The 17,709-nt window shown below is 41.8% G+C and overlaps 1 protein-coding gene across 2 annotated transcripts in view; it reads right to left on the reverse strand.

Moving 5' to 3' along the window:
- LGR5 (leucine rich repeat containing G protein-coupled receptor 5) overlaps nt 1-15,728 on the reverse strand; it is a 90,788-nt gene extending 75,060 nt beyond the window's left edge. For both annotated transcript variants that reach the window (XM_068669198.1, XM_068669197.1), the window contains exon 1: nt 15,306-15,728. In XM_068669198.1, the coding sequence (XP_068525299.1) occupies nt 15,306-15,520 (215 nt within the window). In that variant the 5' untranslated portion in view covers nt 15,521-15,728. The remainder of the gene's footprint in view (nt 1-15,305) is intronic.
- Between the last annotated feature and the right edge of the window lie 1,981 nt (nt 15,729-17,709).

Raw genomic sequence — 17,709 nt, forward strand, 5'->3', positions numbered from 1 at the left:
AAACATTTTACCTCCGGGAACATCTTTATGGAGGGGAAGGGATGCCTTTCCAGTTATTATTTAGAAATTATTTGGTGTATAAACTTCGTATTTATTTGACTCACAAATTCAAGACCTGCTCTGTGATTGTTTTAATAGAGCTATGGCTGGGTGAAAAGTTCTCTCTCTACTCATGTAAACCAACTCATATGCTCTGTGTATGTTTAATTCTGTTCTGCAGGTTTTGCTTAATTCTAGACTCATTTGGAATAGTCTGCAGAATTTATATTGTGCCTATTACAAGCACCTACAATTTTTTATTTTTTTTATTTTTTATTATTATTATTATTTTTTTTTTTACAAAAAGCTGTTTATCAACTACACACATTGGAAACTGCAATGGTACAAGAGTACTTGAAGAGTTTTCCACTCCTCTCTGGCAGCTGACCATTCTCCCCTTGGTTGTCCCTATCCCTTCAGCTCCACTGGTTTGGCCATTTCTGCAGCTACATTCTAAAACTGATCAGTGAAATGAGAGATGTATCTTCCAAAGACCAAAAATGTGTTTCTTTTTAAACCAGATTATTTCACAGATCTGCTTGGGAGCGCAGCCCAACAAAGAGCTAAGTCGGCACAGCCAAAGGAGATGAAGCCTAGAGCAGGAGGGTGGGAACAACTGGCTTGGCATGAAGGAAAGCAACATGAACATCTTAAACTGTCTTTCTTGCTGCGAGACTCTTAATATGGAACCACATTTTTTCTGAGTTTTCTATCCAATCTTCCAGAAAATTCTGAACTTTATCTTCTTCCAATTCTGTGAATTTAGAAGCTCAACCAGCAAAGGAAAGTGGCTCCTCCTCAATGCATTCAGCTGCAGAAAGCCAGTGCTTTTCCCAGCACTCTGCCCTGCAAACTGAAATTAGCAGTTGTGCTTGAGCTGTGAGTGTTGGGAGTCTTAACACATGCTGGCACCTTGGAAGTACACTTTTGGTGGAACACCTCTCCTTTTAAATTGTTTTTCCTCAGATCTAGCAAGTCCTAAATCTGCTACTCTTCTCAGCTTGAAAATAAGTCCATTTTCATTTCTTATGCTTTTGTATGAGGAGATTCTGTCCTGACGGAACCAGAAGAGAAAGTGTAGAGATAAAACATACCAGAAAATAAAGCATATAAATCAGGCTTCTCCTACACTCTCCCATCCTGTTCACTAAACCATCACTGCTATAGCATTTGATGAGTTATTCCTCAAGTACAATCTTTGGGCCAAACCCAATATGTCCACTCCATCCTTATCCTGTTACCCTTTCAGGCACAGCAGTTATTGCGAAGTCCAAAACTGGCTCTCAGTCACACCTCTGCAACTGAGGTGATTTTGGATTACTGTATTTTTTCTTCATTTTGGTGAGAAAAGAATTGGGAAACAAACAAACAAACAGCTAACCACCAGGTATTCATTGAATATCCACTATAGTTGAGAATACTTACTTGAAAGAATTTTAAAAAATATTACTATAAGAGGATAAAAAAGATTGACTGTTTTGTTTAGAGAGAAGATGAAAAGGATTGTCAAACTATACCTATATACATGTATACTCTTCAAAATGAGAAACAATCCTCTTAGTAACAGGTTCCTGTGATAATAAAGCTATCAATATTTAACCATGAAAAAAAAAACTTTAAAAACCACTGTATTTGTAGCTGTAAAAAACTATTGTCTTGGGACAGCTGAGATTAATATTTTGACAGCATTTATGATGGATCAGTATGCTCTCAAGAATACGAATATTCACAAGTATATTAAAATATCATGGGACACAGGGATTTGTTCTTACTTAAAAGGTAGCAGTAGTTAAATATCTTCCAAAACAGCTAGGTGTGGCAACTGTTAGAATGAGATACAGATTTAATCATCTTGGTCTGATCCCTTTAAAAATACAGCTTGCCTAATAATTCAGCGCTGATTTTCCCCGTTTAATTGCTTTATAATTTGTAGTATTTAATAATTTGACTCTCTGTTACCAGAGCTTACACAGTTCACTGGGATAACGAGACAATTCAATTTTCACATTTATTTGCAAGTATATACTTTCAAATGAGGACGGACCTAGGAACATGACAGAAAACTAATCAGTGATCTGAGGATCAAATTTAGACAGCTGTCTTATTATCCACTGCCTGTACACGTACAGTCACGCTCTTGCCTTTAAGCAATGTAGGTGTATAAGTTTGCAGATCTCCAAGAGACTGTCAGGCACCTTTAAATGATATAGAATATAAAAACTAATGTAAAAATAAATATTTGCCAGAACCTCTTTCCCAGCCCGCATACAAGCACACAAATACATTTCTGTATTCTACCAACTGCAACTTGCAAAAGAAATAATCTTCTGATATGCAATTTTCATCTTATCAGCTAATGTCTTAAAAAGTAAGAAACACACTTCAGACTCAACAGCTAGAAAAATCTTACAAAAATCTCTAAAATCTCTTCCTAGACCTAGGATAGTAAGCTGAGAAGTTTGAATAAGCTATTAGCTTTCCATTGCATGGCATCTCTTTCTTACTTTAATAGCTTAAAGATGGTAAGGATAGAGGTCTTAAAAGCAGTATAGGTGCTTACAGATGCAGAGATTGAACACAGGCTTACTAGGAATGGATCAGGCATTGAGCAGATAATAGGGAGGTAACAGTCCCCGTATTTGGATTACCTGTGTCACACCAAGTACATCATGATCTCTCTTTCCTTCCAAACACAAAATAGCTAGGTCTGCACCTCTATCCGAAAGTATGTAACTGCCTAACTCCCATGAATATAAAATACCTTGGTATCTAAGGGAAAAATTAATCTATAAAAGTATTTCTACTTCGACAGAATTAAAGATTCAGATACTAAGAAAAATTACACTGATTTCTATATCTTTGTGCATTTTACACTATATATTGAGGATAAGAATTTATGAGCTTCTGTGCAGAGCTTCTGCATTGCAGCCACAGCAATTAACCTGAAGAAGCAAACATTTGCATTATCCTGCATTTGTTTGTCTCCAGAAAGTGGGCAACAGTATGTATAATGAATCCAATCATTCTACTGGAGGCATTTATCTGGAACTAGCAAAGCTTGTATTTATGTTGTCAGGTCATCTATATATTGACAGTTTAAAAGTACAGATGCAAGTCTTTTAAGATCAAGGGAAAGGCAATGATTTCAACTACAGAACTAAATCAATGGATCAGGCAGATCCCGATCACTTTTAACAGAACTCAGGAACTGCTTCACTGGCTTCTCCCAGCTGGGGATCAGTGTGGATGCAGCTCACGTGCCTCTAAGTAGACATCCCTCTCAGGGGCAGGCTGACAGCAGTATATGGCAAAGCCTCCTCAGAAGCCAATGGAAGTCCCTCATGTTTCTCCTTGACAGCTCCAAAGAGCGGAGTAGCTCCTGGGATAGCTGTGAGCTGACTGCTTTTCTGAAAAACAGCCGTAGGCATTTCCTACTTTCTTTGTAAAACGTGTTGCTGTCCTAAGTAACCTACAGTGGAAAATACTTTAAAATGGCAAAAGGAACCTCTAGCTGTCCTTGCCAAACCTGTTTTTTAGAAGCAGCATAAATTCTGCTCCAGCATCCCTTATGAAACTGGTCCTAATCAGCGTCTTTCAAAGTGAACTGCATCATGTGCTCTGTGAAATACCACAAGAGCAGCAAGAGGTACAGAATTGGTATTAAAATCAATCTTGCATTCATTTCAGAACATCATGTACTCACTTCAGAATATTACTCAGCCTCGTGTATATGCTTACATGCTGACATCTCAGATTTGTTTCCCTACAGTGTTAAGTGTTTATTTATTTATTTTACAAAAACTACAGAGCTATTCAATGTTACATGTTTAAAGACATTATTCCATGGCCTAATTGTTCTTTTCTTTGTCTAGTTTGAATTTTTATCCATTAATACTGTCTTATGTTAATACTCAATGTACTATGTTAATGCAATTTGTGCTCTGCGTGCTTTTGTAACAATTTTTAGTGTATGATCCCATGCCAGCAGAAAACAGCAGTAAAGCCTAACCATCACCTCGCCTATCAGAACATATAATTACACAATTTTACTAAATCTGATGGTTAGAGACAATCCTGTCAACACCATTATGAATATTAAATAAATTAAAATTATTGATAGCAAATAAAACTTCTGATTTTACTCGAGCCACATTATCTATTCAGATAGGTTATGACGTGGAAGGAAAGACTGAACTTGAATACCTGAATGTTGTTCTTTCTCCACAGTTAGATCCCCATGCACTGAGATCAGTCCCTGTGCACAGTGAAGTTATTTCTTTGTATCTGCCATGGCTTATGACAAACTATTCAAAGCTATTTTAAGTAGAAGAGAAAAACATATATGAATGACATCATTAAATACTCAAGAATGATATGCTCTGAAACATCCCTGTAGAATAATCTTAGTATGCAACTTCAAAGCCTCTTCCTTACTGTAACTCCTGCAAAATTCCACCTCACATTTCAGCTCCATCAATAATGCTGCCATGGTGCATAAAGAAAAATGTTGAGATCCCTTTGTTGTGTGTCATCCTCCCCACCTGGCGCAGCCCTGGGCTGCTCCTTTCGGGTCAGCTTACACAGGCCCACACCATGTGTTCCCCAAGTGCACCCGAGGTCATGGCAGTAGCAACAGGCCTGCGGTAATTGCACCCAAGTGGACCGGTGCAGGAGCTTGCCTGTCACACTTTGAACACCTTGGTTTGCCTAAGAAGCCAGGAGCTGCTCCACGAGTCAAACAGCAAGCAAACGCACCCGTCGCTTTGTCACACAGCCATCTTCTGAGGAGCCACGCTGGGGAGTGCTGGTCCAAGGCGTCTCCTTGTGATGGACTTGACAGCAGAGAGGGACACTCAGATTAATGTCTGATAGACTACCAAGTGTTTTCACTGCTGGAATCGCATCTGATAAACTGCATTGTGTTATAGCCAGGGAGCAAATAGGAGGCTTATTCCTTGTCTGATTTTGTTTCACACTGTTACGTGTCTTTCATTTCCCTTTAATGTTAGTAATGATATTACCGGCCCAAAGAATAGAGACATCATGATGTGCTGCCAAGGAGTATTTTTTTTAATGTTTTTCTGTTATTCTCCTGTGGCTATAACATCCAGACATTTACCAGGTTCATACTGTTCCATGATGGCACACAGAGTGCTTATTTTCTTACAGTCTAACCTTGATCAGTATATATTTTTGAGCAACCACCTCACTGCTGCCTTCGGAAAGCTGCAAACACTTTTAATAGAAGCCCTCTGTGCTGAGATAAACAAAACCACTAATGAATATAATTCACCATTAATTACTCTCATTGTGTTCTCAGGCAATTATTCATTTGCCAAATATGAAAAACAAATCTGTTTGTGTACTCAACATACGGTGATACTTGGATAAAGAGTGAATAATTTGCTTTAGATTAGGCTTGCCGCGACCCAACAGAACGCTCTATAATAAAACTAACTGGGACATGCCAGGAGCTCGATCCATATTATCCTAAGAAGTTGCAGTTTTAGCTTCAATGGGAAATGAACTGGTTCATAATTAAGTTTTACAAACCCTTATCAGCACAGATTAATCTAAGAGCATGTTGAAAGCACACAGCATTTCCCTGTATATTTCCCACCCAGAGATATAACACTGTAAATAACACCATGCAGTGAATCTGGATATTGCAAATTCCTTGTGAAATCTGATGCTCGTACAGCAGTGCCCCATGGTCAGGCAGGCAGGAACATAGAGCTACACGCCTGCGAGACGCTATAGCCATGATTGATGATAAATGTAGAAAACAGGCCACATCTGGCTTCAGGTTTACAGGATTCTTCACAGATTGACCGGAGACAGCCATTGAAGGGAGAACAGCTGAGGCATTAATACGAGGACAAATGTGATTTTGATAACTCTATTTGGTGGGATGGTATCTGTCTGTGATAGATATAACCAATGTATCACAGTGCTATGTAAGCATCTTCAAAAAAAAAATCTGCTGTGTTTTTCACAACAAGAAAAATACTGGAAAACAAAAGAAAACCCCACCTTCCTCCAACTGCTGGAAAGTCTGTGCAGTTGACCACAACTCTGATACAATACAACTCTCCTGGCAGAGTCCACATCCTGACACAAATGACACAGCAATGATCACTTGGCTGCACAATTAAAATATTTTTTATTTTCATAAAAACAATTTTGACTTTTATTTATTTCAGAAAGACCCTGCACAGTAATAACACATTAAAAGTTTTTTTTCCTTCAAGAGCTGGCAAATTAAAACTGAAATTAATGCTTCATTTTAATTACATGGAGGGACATGCAGAGATGAATCTGGCACTGTGCCTTTTTTCTCCACTCCCTCTAATGATTTATTATAAATATTCCATCCAAATAACCCAAGAAATACTGCCACGCTTCCATGATAGTATTCTTCCACAAGTATCTGCTTCTATACAATGGCTTTTTCTATTCCAGATTAAAGTTTTTCCCCTTATCAGTATTCAGTAAACATTTATTTTACTCTAAAGACATCTGCTTCAAGATTTCAGTAATCTGTTCAGCTACGGGCCATGCTGTCTCTGGCCTTCAGACAGACAGGATGTTCCAAGATGCTTGTCCTGCCCTTTCTTTTCACATCTCCTACCTTAGCCAGAAGGAAGCAATGTCGTGGCACTCAGCAGTTCACACTACTCCGCGTATGTACAGGCAACAGGTCAGATGTGTAGGCTCCATATGCTGGGAAATTTAAAGCCTTTCCAGATGCTATTCCCAGGATCATGAGCTTTCACATTGTCCTTTGTCAGTGCTGGCCTAAATAACACCATGTGAGCACCTTATTTTGCTCCCAATTACACTTTCACTGTACTCCACACTCAATTAAAAAACAAAACAAACCAAACAAAAAAACCCACAGTATCAGTACTGCAAACCTATGCTCTTCACCCCATTGCAATTACACTTAGGTGTTATCTCCATCAAGGCCAGTTAGTCACACACTTTTCTGGTAATACCTATGTCAAGGTAACTGTACCCTACAAAGTCTTACTGCGGAGTCCTGGCACAAACGGAAACTATGATTTCCATTACTGCCACCTCTCCTGAGGGTTTGAAATTGGCTGAGGTGCCTGCTGAGAGCCACATTTCAGTACTCTATGGCGCTGATACAGACTCCCAGGCTACCTGCTCTCCTCGCAATGCACTTTGAACTCCTCTGTCAATCCTTCTGAAATTGTGTGTGCTTGTTGCAGGTTAAGCTTCCATGCATTGAAGCCTTATGCAGGGGACACCACAGGACTGGAATTCACTTCCCAAGACCCTTGTCAGGCCACAGGGTTGAACCTGCACTTCTTTTGGCCCTCTTCCAAATCGTTGTCTTTGTACGACTTCAGCATGAGTGCAGGCAATGCTTCCACACTGCACCAAGCATATGGATCCTGTACGTTCTTGTCAGCAGGTCAAATATTGCTTTCAGGTGCCTGCGTGGATTTTACCTGTTCCAGTAAGAACCTTACATACCACTGAATTCAGCCCATGTAGGCAGCAGCCATGATCCAAACTGCAAGGCAGACGTACATCCATATGAAGAGAAAAAAAAAGAAAAAAAACTTTGGGTTTTCACCTTATTTTACCATGCCATACTCATAATTAGCACCTCATTAAGTGTTTTTAATCTACAGATCTCTAGCATTTATCAGTCACTACCAAATTGGTTGAACTCAGATGTAGGTGCTTGTCTCTACCGTTCCATAAAGTAAGAGTACACAATGGTTGCACCAATTGCTTCAAGTTGTAAATTGCTTCATTACTGTATCCAGGAGCAAAGCCCAAAGGTTCTGCTTTTTTTTATTATTTTTATTTTATTTATTATTATTATTCAATCACTACCTGGATCCTGGCTATCCCTATCTGATCACTCTCCCTGTTCTCAGAAACAGCTCTTGACCTTCCCTCGTGCTTCCAAACTGGCAACCTCTGTGCAGCAGGGCATTGCAGAAGCTTTGGTTTCGACACCTTTGTGAGGATGAATCTCATTTCTGGACACTGGACAACCTCACCTGCCCCCCACCACATGCATAATCTGTAACCTCATCATGTGCAAGACCACCAGGAGAAAGATTTAATTTCCGAGGCAGCCTCCACGCCAAACTGATCAGGGATAAAAGACCCAAAGGCAAGTTACTCATCAAGGTGGCTTAGAACAGGTAACGCTCAGAGATGGGTGAGGGAGAGCTCTGCCTTATCTTGTTTCCTTTGCCAGTTATGACCTACTTCTCCCCTCAGGGTACACAGAGACTCATTTACAAACTCAGTGAATGCCAAATCAGTGCAGCTACACTTCTCTTAATGCTGACATCATCTCACATCTGTTCTCTCATTCACTTAGACTAGCATTTATATTATCACAGGATCCAGAAGGCATGGTACAACTGGCATCGTAAGATGCCTACTGCTGCAGAAACAAGAGCTAGGGAAATTTTATTTCTGTCTAACACTGGTGCTGTAACTGTTTCATCCTCAAGCAAAGTACACCGAAGGGTTTGGAAAATAATCTAACAGCAAAAAACATGAAGAAAATGGAGCATACTAGTACTAAACAACTAGTGCTAAACACGATCTTTACTTTTCTACCCTCCACATCACCTTCATGAACAGCATGAACCCATTATTGTATGGTTTTTATGGAAAAAGTTATATATACACAAAAGCACACACACAAGAAGTAAGACTAAAGGGTTAAGTCTATACGCAATCATTATACAAATTAAGCTCCTATCCACCAAACACTTCTGTGTTACTTAAGCAGGTAATACTTAGGTAACATTAATAAATGTGGTTACTGTCAACAAAAAAGAAAGCTTTTATTCAAGTGTCTGCAAGAGATTTTCCCGGGGGGGGAGCAGCACTTGTCTGTATTGCAACACACTGATAGATTTTGGGCACGTTGTGAGGTGTCTACCTACCTACCTACCTACCTAGTACCCACACCAGTATGGTATCTCCTGCCAGAAACCCTCCTGCCTTTCTTGAAATACTACGATGCAAAATGTTTCAGCAATTTTTATCAAAAACATGTCCCTAAAATTACTTGCAATTACATAACAATGTTGAAAGATGGTGCTTTCTAGATTAAACTAAACACACATTTTACATAAGACTTCCAAAAAAAAATTGAAATAAAGGCTTTCAAACAATTTATGGTATACATAATGCATCAGGCTGTGCAAAGATACTGCATGGCAGAACATCATACTGGAACTATTCCACACAAATGAGTTCGTATTTGGGGAAGGGGACAATTATTTTAAAATTACACAAGGCCTTGCTCCTGCAAACATTTGCACATGTGATTTCAGTGGAACCACTCCTGACACTAAGTTAAGTATCTGGATAAGTATTTGCAGGATGGGAGCCAAATCATACAATTGGGCCCAAACTAAGAGCCCATTTGTTACCAATAAAATCTTAATTTGGGAGGGGCTGATTATTATAATTATCACCATTGGAGAACACTACACTTCAAAATAACTATTTTTGCAACACTGTCTAGCCAGGAAAATACAGCTTCTCTTTTCCGAGATGGAAGTCAGTGCTGCGGCCACTGCCTCCAAAACCTAAAGCTCACAGCTAAAAGAATGTAATAAACCATGGCCAAATCATAAAACTGGAAGGTGCCTCAGCAAAGGCCTTATCAAGCTGGGGACATCCTATACAGTTCCTGGGGATCTGCAGTGCTATCCTAGTTTTTTTTCCTGCTTGGAGTTCAAGGTGTTGCTTGTACCTAGTTTAATGCTCTCCTGGCCAGAGCGCTCGCTTCTCTCTGAGCAGCAGCTGATGGGTTTCTCTCCTCCAAACAGCAAAGGCACTCCAGGATGTTTTTTCTGAGTGGGTCCTGCTGCTTTAATACTTGTTTCAATGTCTCTAATTCAAAAATCAGAAATTCAAGATGTTGTCCATAGGCTTTTAGGAAAACAAACAAACAAAAAACAAACACAAAAAGCATGCTTCTTGGGTCTAAAGCCGGGGGTACCATCAGTTACTATCATATGTAGTATAAGACATTCATCGTCTTAGTTCTGCAGAGTTTTCACCTAAACTTCCATTCCATGAGAAAGAAGAGGGTAGCACTCCTTCAGCAAACAACAGTAACATCATCTCAGGCCTCCCCCGAATACATTTCTTTCTTTTATAGCTCTCCAGGTATTAACCTTCTCACATCTGATCAGTAAAACTGCACAGACGTTGCTCAGGTCTTCCCAGCAAACGGCGCAGGGCGTGCAGCACAAGGATTTGCCACATGAATTGCTAAGTCTCCGAGGAGCAAGCATGCTTTGATCACGTCTCGTTCTTTTTTACAGACGTTAGGGTATTTTCTTCTAGCTCCAGTCTAAAGCTGTTTTCGTATGTCAAAAACACCACATCGTGTTCTGCCCTCAGCCGGCTTACTCAGAGCCAAAGGAACCACACCTTATTTACCGTGATTTTACTGGGAAAAGAATCAGATCTGCTGGACAGTTCAAGGAAGCAAGTGAGGGAAAATACTGTAAATTGTATTAATTGAGACCATTCAAGTGACCGATCGAGAATTACAAAAGCAGCCCATGAAGATGAAATATTATCTTTGGCCAACAAACACAGAATAAAAGCAAGCAATCGGGAAGGCAAAACTGGTAGCAATTTTCAACATTTGAAAGACAAATGACGTCGGGGAGAAGACTGGGTTAACAAGGGAGCACTTGAGGAAAGCCTAATCTCCGCTGGCATGCTGGCTGGGAAGGTCAGCCCAGTGCACGCGTTCCCAGCTGGAGTCGGGCTCCCTCTGCCCGGCCAATTGTCCTCTGCACTTCAGATACCAAACCAAATGGAAGGTGCCTTCACCCTGCCAGCTCCTTGTATTCTTCCAGCTCAAAGACAGCTCCCTTTCCCCTGGCAATTTATGCAGCGTTTCCACACAGCAAATGTTACCCAGGAGAGAGGTAGCACGAGTCCTTTTTCCCCCTCCTGAGCAGCACAGGGCTCTTTAGAAGGCAGCGTAAAGTTATTTTTGGCACTCTAGTCTCAAGTGGGAAGAGTGACATTCTCTTCTAAAAGGCAATTTGAATCCAATTTTTTTCACAAATAAACTAACTTTGAGTTGATGTATTATGTTTTGAAATTTAAAGCAAACCCCTTGAAAGCTGGCGAACATGAACTTTCAATAGTCTGTTACTTCTTTAGTTTTTATGCACCTCTAACTTATCTATGTGTACCATTTACCTCTATATACCTATTATTGCCATGAGCAGAGAGGAAATACCCCATGGTCTTCTCAAAGAGAAGATTTCTAAACCCAGAATCTAGATTCATCTTCATCCACAACTGGGATGAGACTCAGGTTATTAACTGAAACCACATGGCAAACATTTAATTTATTTCAACTTGAAATGAAAAAAAAAAAAAAAAAGGTTTATAAGGTTTGTAGCTATGTAAAGAAGTGCTTTTTAAGAAAAGGCAAACATTTTACTAGCTACCTAACACCTAAACATTGTCAAGGGATCTGGAAGTTGTAAAAGACTTCGTAAAGCTTCCTTCTGCATAAGAAGATGCCTCGCTAAAAGATCTCTTCAAGACACGGCAGTCATTCTCACAGTACTTTAGATGAAGAGGCAGACAAAACTTGAGCCTGCACTGTGAAATGAGAATGACTAAAATAGTGCAGATTTACCCCCAAAGAGTTAGTCTTCAAGTTTTGGGGTATTTCTGGCACAGAAACAACTAACATCTCATTTTGGAAGTGCAGACAATTTAAGGGAACGTGCTTTTTAACCTTCAAGAACTAAGTATTATTTTTACCAAAAGCCTTTGTCATTTTTTCTGCTAAGTGCTCCTAAACACTTTCAGACACTCTCAAGCATTTACAGGAACAATTATTATAAAAAAAAAAAAGTATTATGGAAATGAATGAAGCAGAAGACCAACATTTATTTGAGGACTATGTTATAAAACTTTTAATATGCAGGGATTTCCTCTTCATAGACTTCACTGTAATACTATCAATGTTACCATAGCTTTGAAAAGGATGTTTTTAACAAGCCATTCCTATGAAGAATTACAAATCATATGAATCATATTTTTCAAAATGTTACTACGCCTATTTACAATGTACTCAAACCTTTTAAAATGTAACTAACACTTATCCCAGAATAGTTCATTAAGTAAACCATAATGGAAAAGGCAACGTACCGTAGCAATAATTATACACGTATGCACACATATCTATGTCAATCCAAGATGGTAACATTATGAAAATATTCCTCTTAAGGGTTTCATGTTAGTCTCCTCATTTAAAAGTTTTGATCACAAAGAACATTGCATCTGAGCTGTTAGATGGCACTGGCATTTGTGATACACTTTCATTTCTGTGCTATCCAGGCACATAACGAAGATCCTCACAATCTTTAAGAGCTATCATCTGTATTGTCACCACATGACATACGAAAAGATTTTTTTATGCTTGTCATACTAGATATTCTTAAGCAGGACTTGGCAGATTTTACACTATTTTTAATGAGCATATATTTAGAAGAAGTAGGTTGAGCCTGTGGTGAAAGAATGGAGCTGGGATAAGGCATTCTGGCTTTAATTACTGGCTTTGCCATAAACATTACCCATAACTTTGAGCAAGCCCTTCTTTGCCTCAGTTTTCCACATGACAATAACTGGTAACAATACTTCACTATCTCACAGGCTTAGTTTGAGAATTAATGAGGATCCCATGTACCAAAGACTTGTAGATCCTGCCTTCTTCCTTTCACTGTGTACTGAGAGGAAAGTGACAAGTTCTTAATTTGAAACAGAGACTCGGTGCTGCCCTTCAACAGCACACGGAATTCACATTAATGCCACCAGGAATTACATTACATACACTGAGTACACTATTTAGCCTAAAAGTAAATGAAGAAGAAACAGAAAGAAACTGCTGGATTCTCCTTGTCTGTTTTTAAAAACTCTAACAGTTCATGGCAGTAGATTCCTAACCATTAAAAAAAAAAAAAAGTTTTTTGATGGGGGGGCAAGAATTGCAACTTTAAATGACAGTGCAAAAGCATGTAACAGGTCCAGCTGTAGACTGCATTTAGCTCTGCTGCAAGAGCACCTTCATACGAAACACATGGAATATAGCCACTACGATATATCCTGATCTGTGCACATTTGTCCCAACATCAAACAAACTTTAATGGTCTCAGCATTTCAAAATTTCACACAATTTCCAGTGGACACCAGGTTATCATTTATCTTTTTGTTTTCTATGCAGGTGCCTCAGATAAGATAAGAATGACAGAAATTCAGAAAAAAAGGGGAAAAAAAAAAAAAGCTATATTTAAAAACAAAGTAAACACAAGGTAATACCACAGACAGTTTTTGGCCAGATGTATATACTGTACAAGAAGAGAATCTACTAGAGAAGATGTTCTTTGCTGGAAAGCGAGTCCACGTGTTTAAAACGGTTTTCATCTCCCACTTTGTTCTAAAACAGAACTAGTCACAGCGCAAAAAGACATTTCTGTTTTGCTGGGAAAAGAAAACAAACTCAAAGCCAGAAAAAAAAAAAAAAAGAGTTGGTTGGCCACTACCAACCTCAAGGAGGGAAACATCTCTATAACAAGCAGGCATGTTCTAAGATTTGCCATTGCTTAGCCATCTACAGAAAATGAGACTTGACAGCTCTTTACGGAAGGCGGGCAAGAGCTACAGCTCTGCATAATTAGGCAATAATTAATCAATCCAAGAATAACAGCCTGGTAAATTTGGATGCACCAGTCTTTAACCCACTTGACTATTACACTGCATATATGCAGTCTTGGTCATTTAAAAGTCTGCCTGTCCTGCCATGGAGTTTTTACACTTCAGGGTGTTTGTTATGGAACAGCACAGAATTCTTGACTGGAGTAAGTCATTCCCCTGCTGAAGGACAAGAGGATTTAAAAATAAAAGTGTGGACCAGACTGGAGTCCTGCTTAGAAGCAGGTTGCTGGAGGAATATAGCTTTTGAACAGCAGAAGTCCACACCAGTGGTATTTTGACTTCATTGTGCATATTTATGTTCTCTTTTTCTTCATAAAACAGTCAAGCAGTAGACCCTCAAAAGTTTTTCCAGTTTTAGCATTCCTCCAAGCAATAATGAAATGTGGGCATCTCCTTGACACAGGACGTGTACAGGTTAAGTATGCCTTTATATGTTCAGTACCTATCTGTCTGGTTACAACTTTCCAAAGCACCGCAAAGTGTTGTGTCTTGTGCGTACCCCAAATCCTCACCTGATACGTTAGAAATCAGTGGTGAATTCTGTACGTATCTTAAAGCCTGTATTTTTATTGTGTGTAGCCAAAGCTCTGCTCTTCTATAAGTGGTCTTTAAATTACACGGAGTTTAAACATTATTAATAGCTTTGACTTTGAAACGCTCAGCAAAAACTAAGCTAAAATTGGTTTTATTAAGATAAATTTCAAAATGGTATTTATGTGTACAATATTTAGCAAAGCCTTTCAGCTGCACGTCCTCCCTCTAAACCACCGCTATTTCCTCTGAGCTAAGCTCTCCCCTAACGTATGCTTACTACTTATGTTTTATTGGTGGTGTTTTATTTCTACCTTGCCGACGCTGTCACGTTTGCCCTTCTCCTAGGAAGGCCATTTCTCGTTTACTTCCATCTGCCCCTCCGATGCGCCGTGGTTTACGTCCCCTGAAGAACCAGCAGCGGTAATGGAGGGGTGAGTGGGAATGATCCCCCACACGGTCCTGTGCAGCCATCCCGACAGTAACCATAGGAGCGAGGATGTCAACAGCAAGCCAAACCCGACGGACGGATGGACGGATGGACAGACGGATGGATGGACGGACACCTCCCGACCCGCAGCCTGCGGGACTGGGAGAAGCCTTCCAGCAGCGAACCGCGGGACACGCACGGAGGCCACCGCAATGCTTGGCACCCGCACTTCCAGCACACACAGCCGAGAGAGCCCGAGGGCTGGCCCTTCCCAAAAAGAAGGCTATGTGTGTATATATCGGTGTTAACCGAGCTGCCGGGCGGGCTGGTGGCGATGCCCTCACGGCGGGCGCTCGGCGGCTGAGCCCGGGCTGCGGCTCCGGCTCGGGCTCTGGGTTATGGGGCCCGGCCACCTGCCCGAGGGCAGACGCGTTAACGAGGACACCGGCAGCAGCCCGGGGAAGCCAAGGTGCAGACAACGTCCCCGCGGACCTGATCGCCCCCCAGTCCCCGTGCCGGTCCCGCCGCCACTTACAGGTAGGAGGTGAAGGCGCTGAGGTCCGCGGGCACGGCCGTGAGCCCCATGTCGGAGCAGTCTGCCCGCAGCAGCATGCCCTCCTGCTCGCAGCGGCACGGCGCCGGGCAGCCCCGCGGCCGCTGCCCGCTGCCCCTCGCCCCCCGCTGAGGGCACGAGGCGAGGAAGAGGAGGAGGAGGGCGAGGAGGAGGAAGATGGCGCTGGACGCCGCCATGGGGAGCGCCGGCAGCCGCGGGGCGCTCGGCTCGGGGGAGCTGCTGCGGCCGCCGCCGCCGCGCCGCTGTCTGTGGTAGCATCGCGGCTCACGCGCTGCTTTAAAGCCCTGCAGCCGGCACCGCGCTCCCGCTGACGCCGCCCCAGCCTTGCCCGCCGAGCAGCCACGGGCCCTGCCCGCCGAGCCGTGCGAGCGGGGGCGGCCGCGGGCCCGGCGGGCGGGCGGGGAGGCGGGAGGCGGGGGGGGTCCCCCCCCCGCCTCCCGCCTCCCCGCCCGCCCGCCGGGCCCGCGGCCGCCGCCGCTGCTGAGCCTCGGTGCTCGCCTCAGGGCGGTCGACGTTTCTGGAAGGCGGCGGGAATGGCGGCTGGCCCCTGCCCGCCGCCGTGTGGCACCTCGCTGGGTGCCCCCCACGCGCTGCCCCGGCCGCTCGTTGCACCCCCTCCCCGGTTAAAATGTTGGGGATGGGGCTGAGGTGGCCCCGGTGCTCGCTTGGGGTGGAAGGGAGGTGGAGTCCCACCCGTTCCACCAGCTTCTCACAAGACAACTTGGTCACCCATGAGCTGTGGAGAGGTTGGGATCCACCAGATTCCCACTCCCGCTCACTTAAATCGCAGGCTTGCAAACGTTTCTCAAAGATCTGCTGCCAGTCCTTTTCCCAAGCAGATCTCTTGCCAAGGGAAGCTACCTTGTGAGGCTCCTACCAAAAGCTCTTGGGCTGTCCTGCACCCAACTTCTTGCCAGACCTTCACGACCTCCTCTATAACTTCACCACCTCCTCTGTGCAGAAAGAGGCCTTCCATAACCTCTTCTATAACCGGAGATACCAAAGCCACTGGTGACCACCAAATTTTAAACCTTTTTCTTCCTCCACATCACTTTTTAAAAACAGTTTTCTCTCCAAATTGGGCTACAAGCTCCAGTTTTGACACTAGCTACCAGATTAATAACCAAGTGCCAGCCCAATCCTTGCTTGAACCGCTGACTAAGAGGTTGAGGCTACTTGGTATGCACTGGAGAGCGTTAGTTGAAGGTTTTCAGCTATACTGTCTCTGAATTTACAATTAAGTCTGAAATGAGAGCTTAATGACCAGGACAGCAAAATACACATTTTTATACACTATCCAGTTTATAATCACTCTTCCCACCACTGGACCATCATTTGGTGTAATCTGAGCAGCAGAAGGACCTTGCACTGGAGCTCAAGTGCTTTAGTTAAGTTAATAAAGAAGGAATCTGCTCTCTTGCTAGTTAGGCCACAATGTTTTGTAGATTTAGGCCTACGGGGCTGCTGGGAAGCTTTTCCCCAAGCATCACCGTATCCTAAACTAATAAGAACAGCGGTTGAAAGCACAGATTTACAGGAAGAAATGGCCAAGGAGAAAAGTTCTGCAGGAATCAATTTTCATTATGTATTAAGATCTCTGTCCAGGAGACCCATTCCCCCCAGTTCTCAGACTTCCTTATCCCTGTCTAATATCACTGCAAAGCAGCAATAGTTTTGTTTCTGAATCACATGGTCTTTAAGAGATTTCATGCTGTGCAGAATAGATACATGCTAATGGCTTGATACATTGTGAATATTTTACTTTCCTCTGGTGTGAAACAGTTCTTTTAGGCATCTGTACTGCATGACATTAGAGTCATTAACGTGCTCTGCCAAAAGACATCTGAATAGTTTTAGTTAACAAATAAGCAAATCTTTTTCATAACTGTAGGGAAATAGTATATATATAACCTGAGGCTATTACACAAATATTTTGCTCTAGAAAGCAAAGAGTATGCTGCTTGTTCATTTTCCGTAGAGGATTTAATCACCTTGCACAAGACAGCTGAAGATGGACAGGTGGATTAATTACCAGTGGGGTTTAACTGTAAATATCTTCCTTTGAGTAGTTATTTTTCATGCATACATTTGTCTTGCTAGTGACTTTCTTTGAAATATTAAATGTGCTACTATTTATTTATTTATTTATTTATTTATTTATTTATTTTAAAAGGAGCATCATGAAGATTAACAGAAGGATGTGATACGAATAGCTATGGATAGTTCTTACCTCCATACATTTAAATTAGGCTTTACAGTTTTTTTCTTTTCATGTTTCTTGTAGGTCTCTGGTTCTCCATAAAGAGAAAAGGAGAATCATTGACCAGTTTGGTAATGTTTTAGGGAATTGCTGCTACTGTTCCAA

The sequence above is a fragment of the Anas acuta genome, chromosome 1, assembly GCF_963932015.1.
Source record: "Anas acuta chromosome 1, bAnaAcu1.1, whole genome shotgun sequence".
Lineage (NCBI taxonomy): Eukaryota > Metazoa > Chordata > Aves > Anseriformes > Anatidae > Anas > Anas acuta.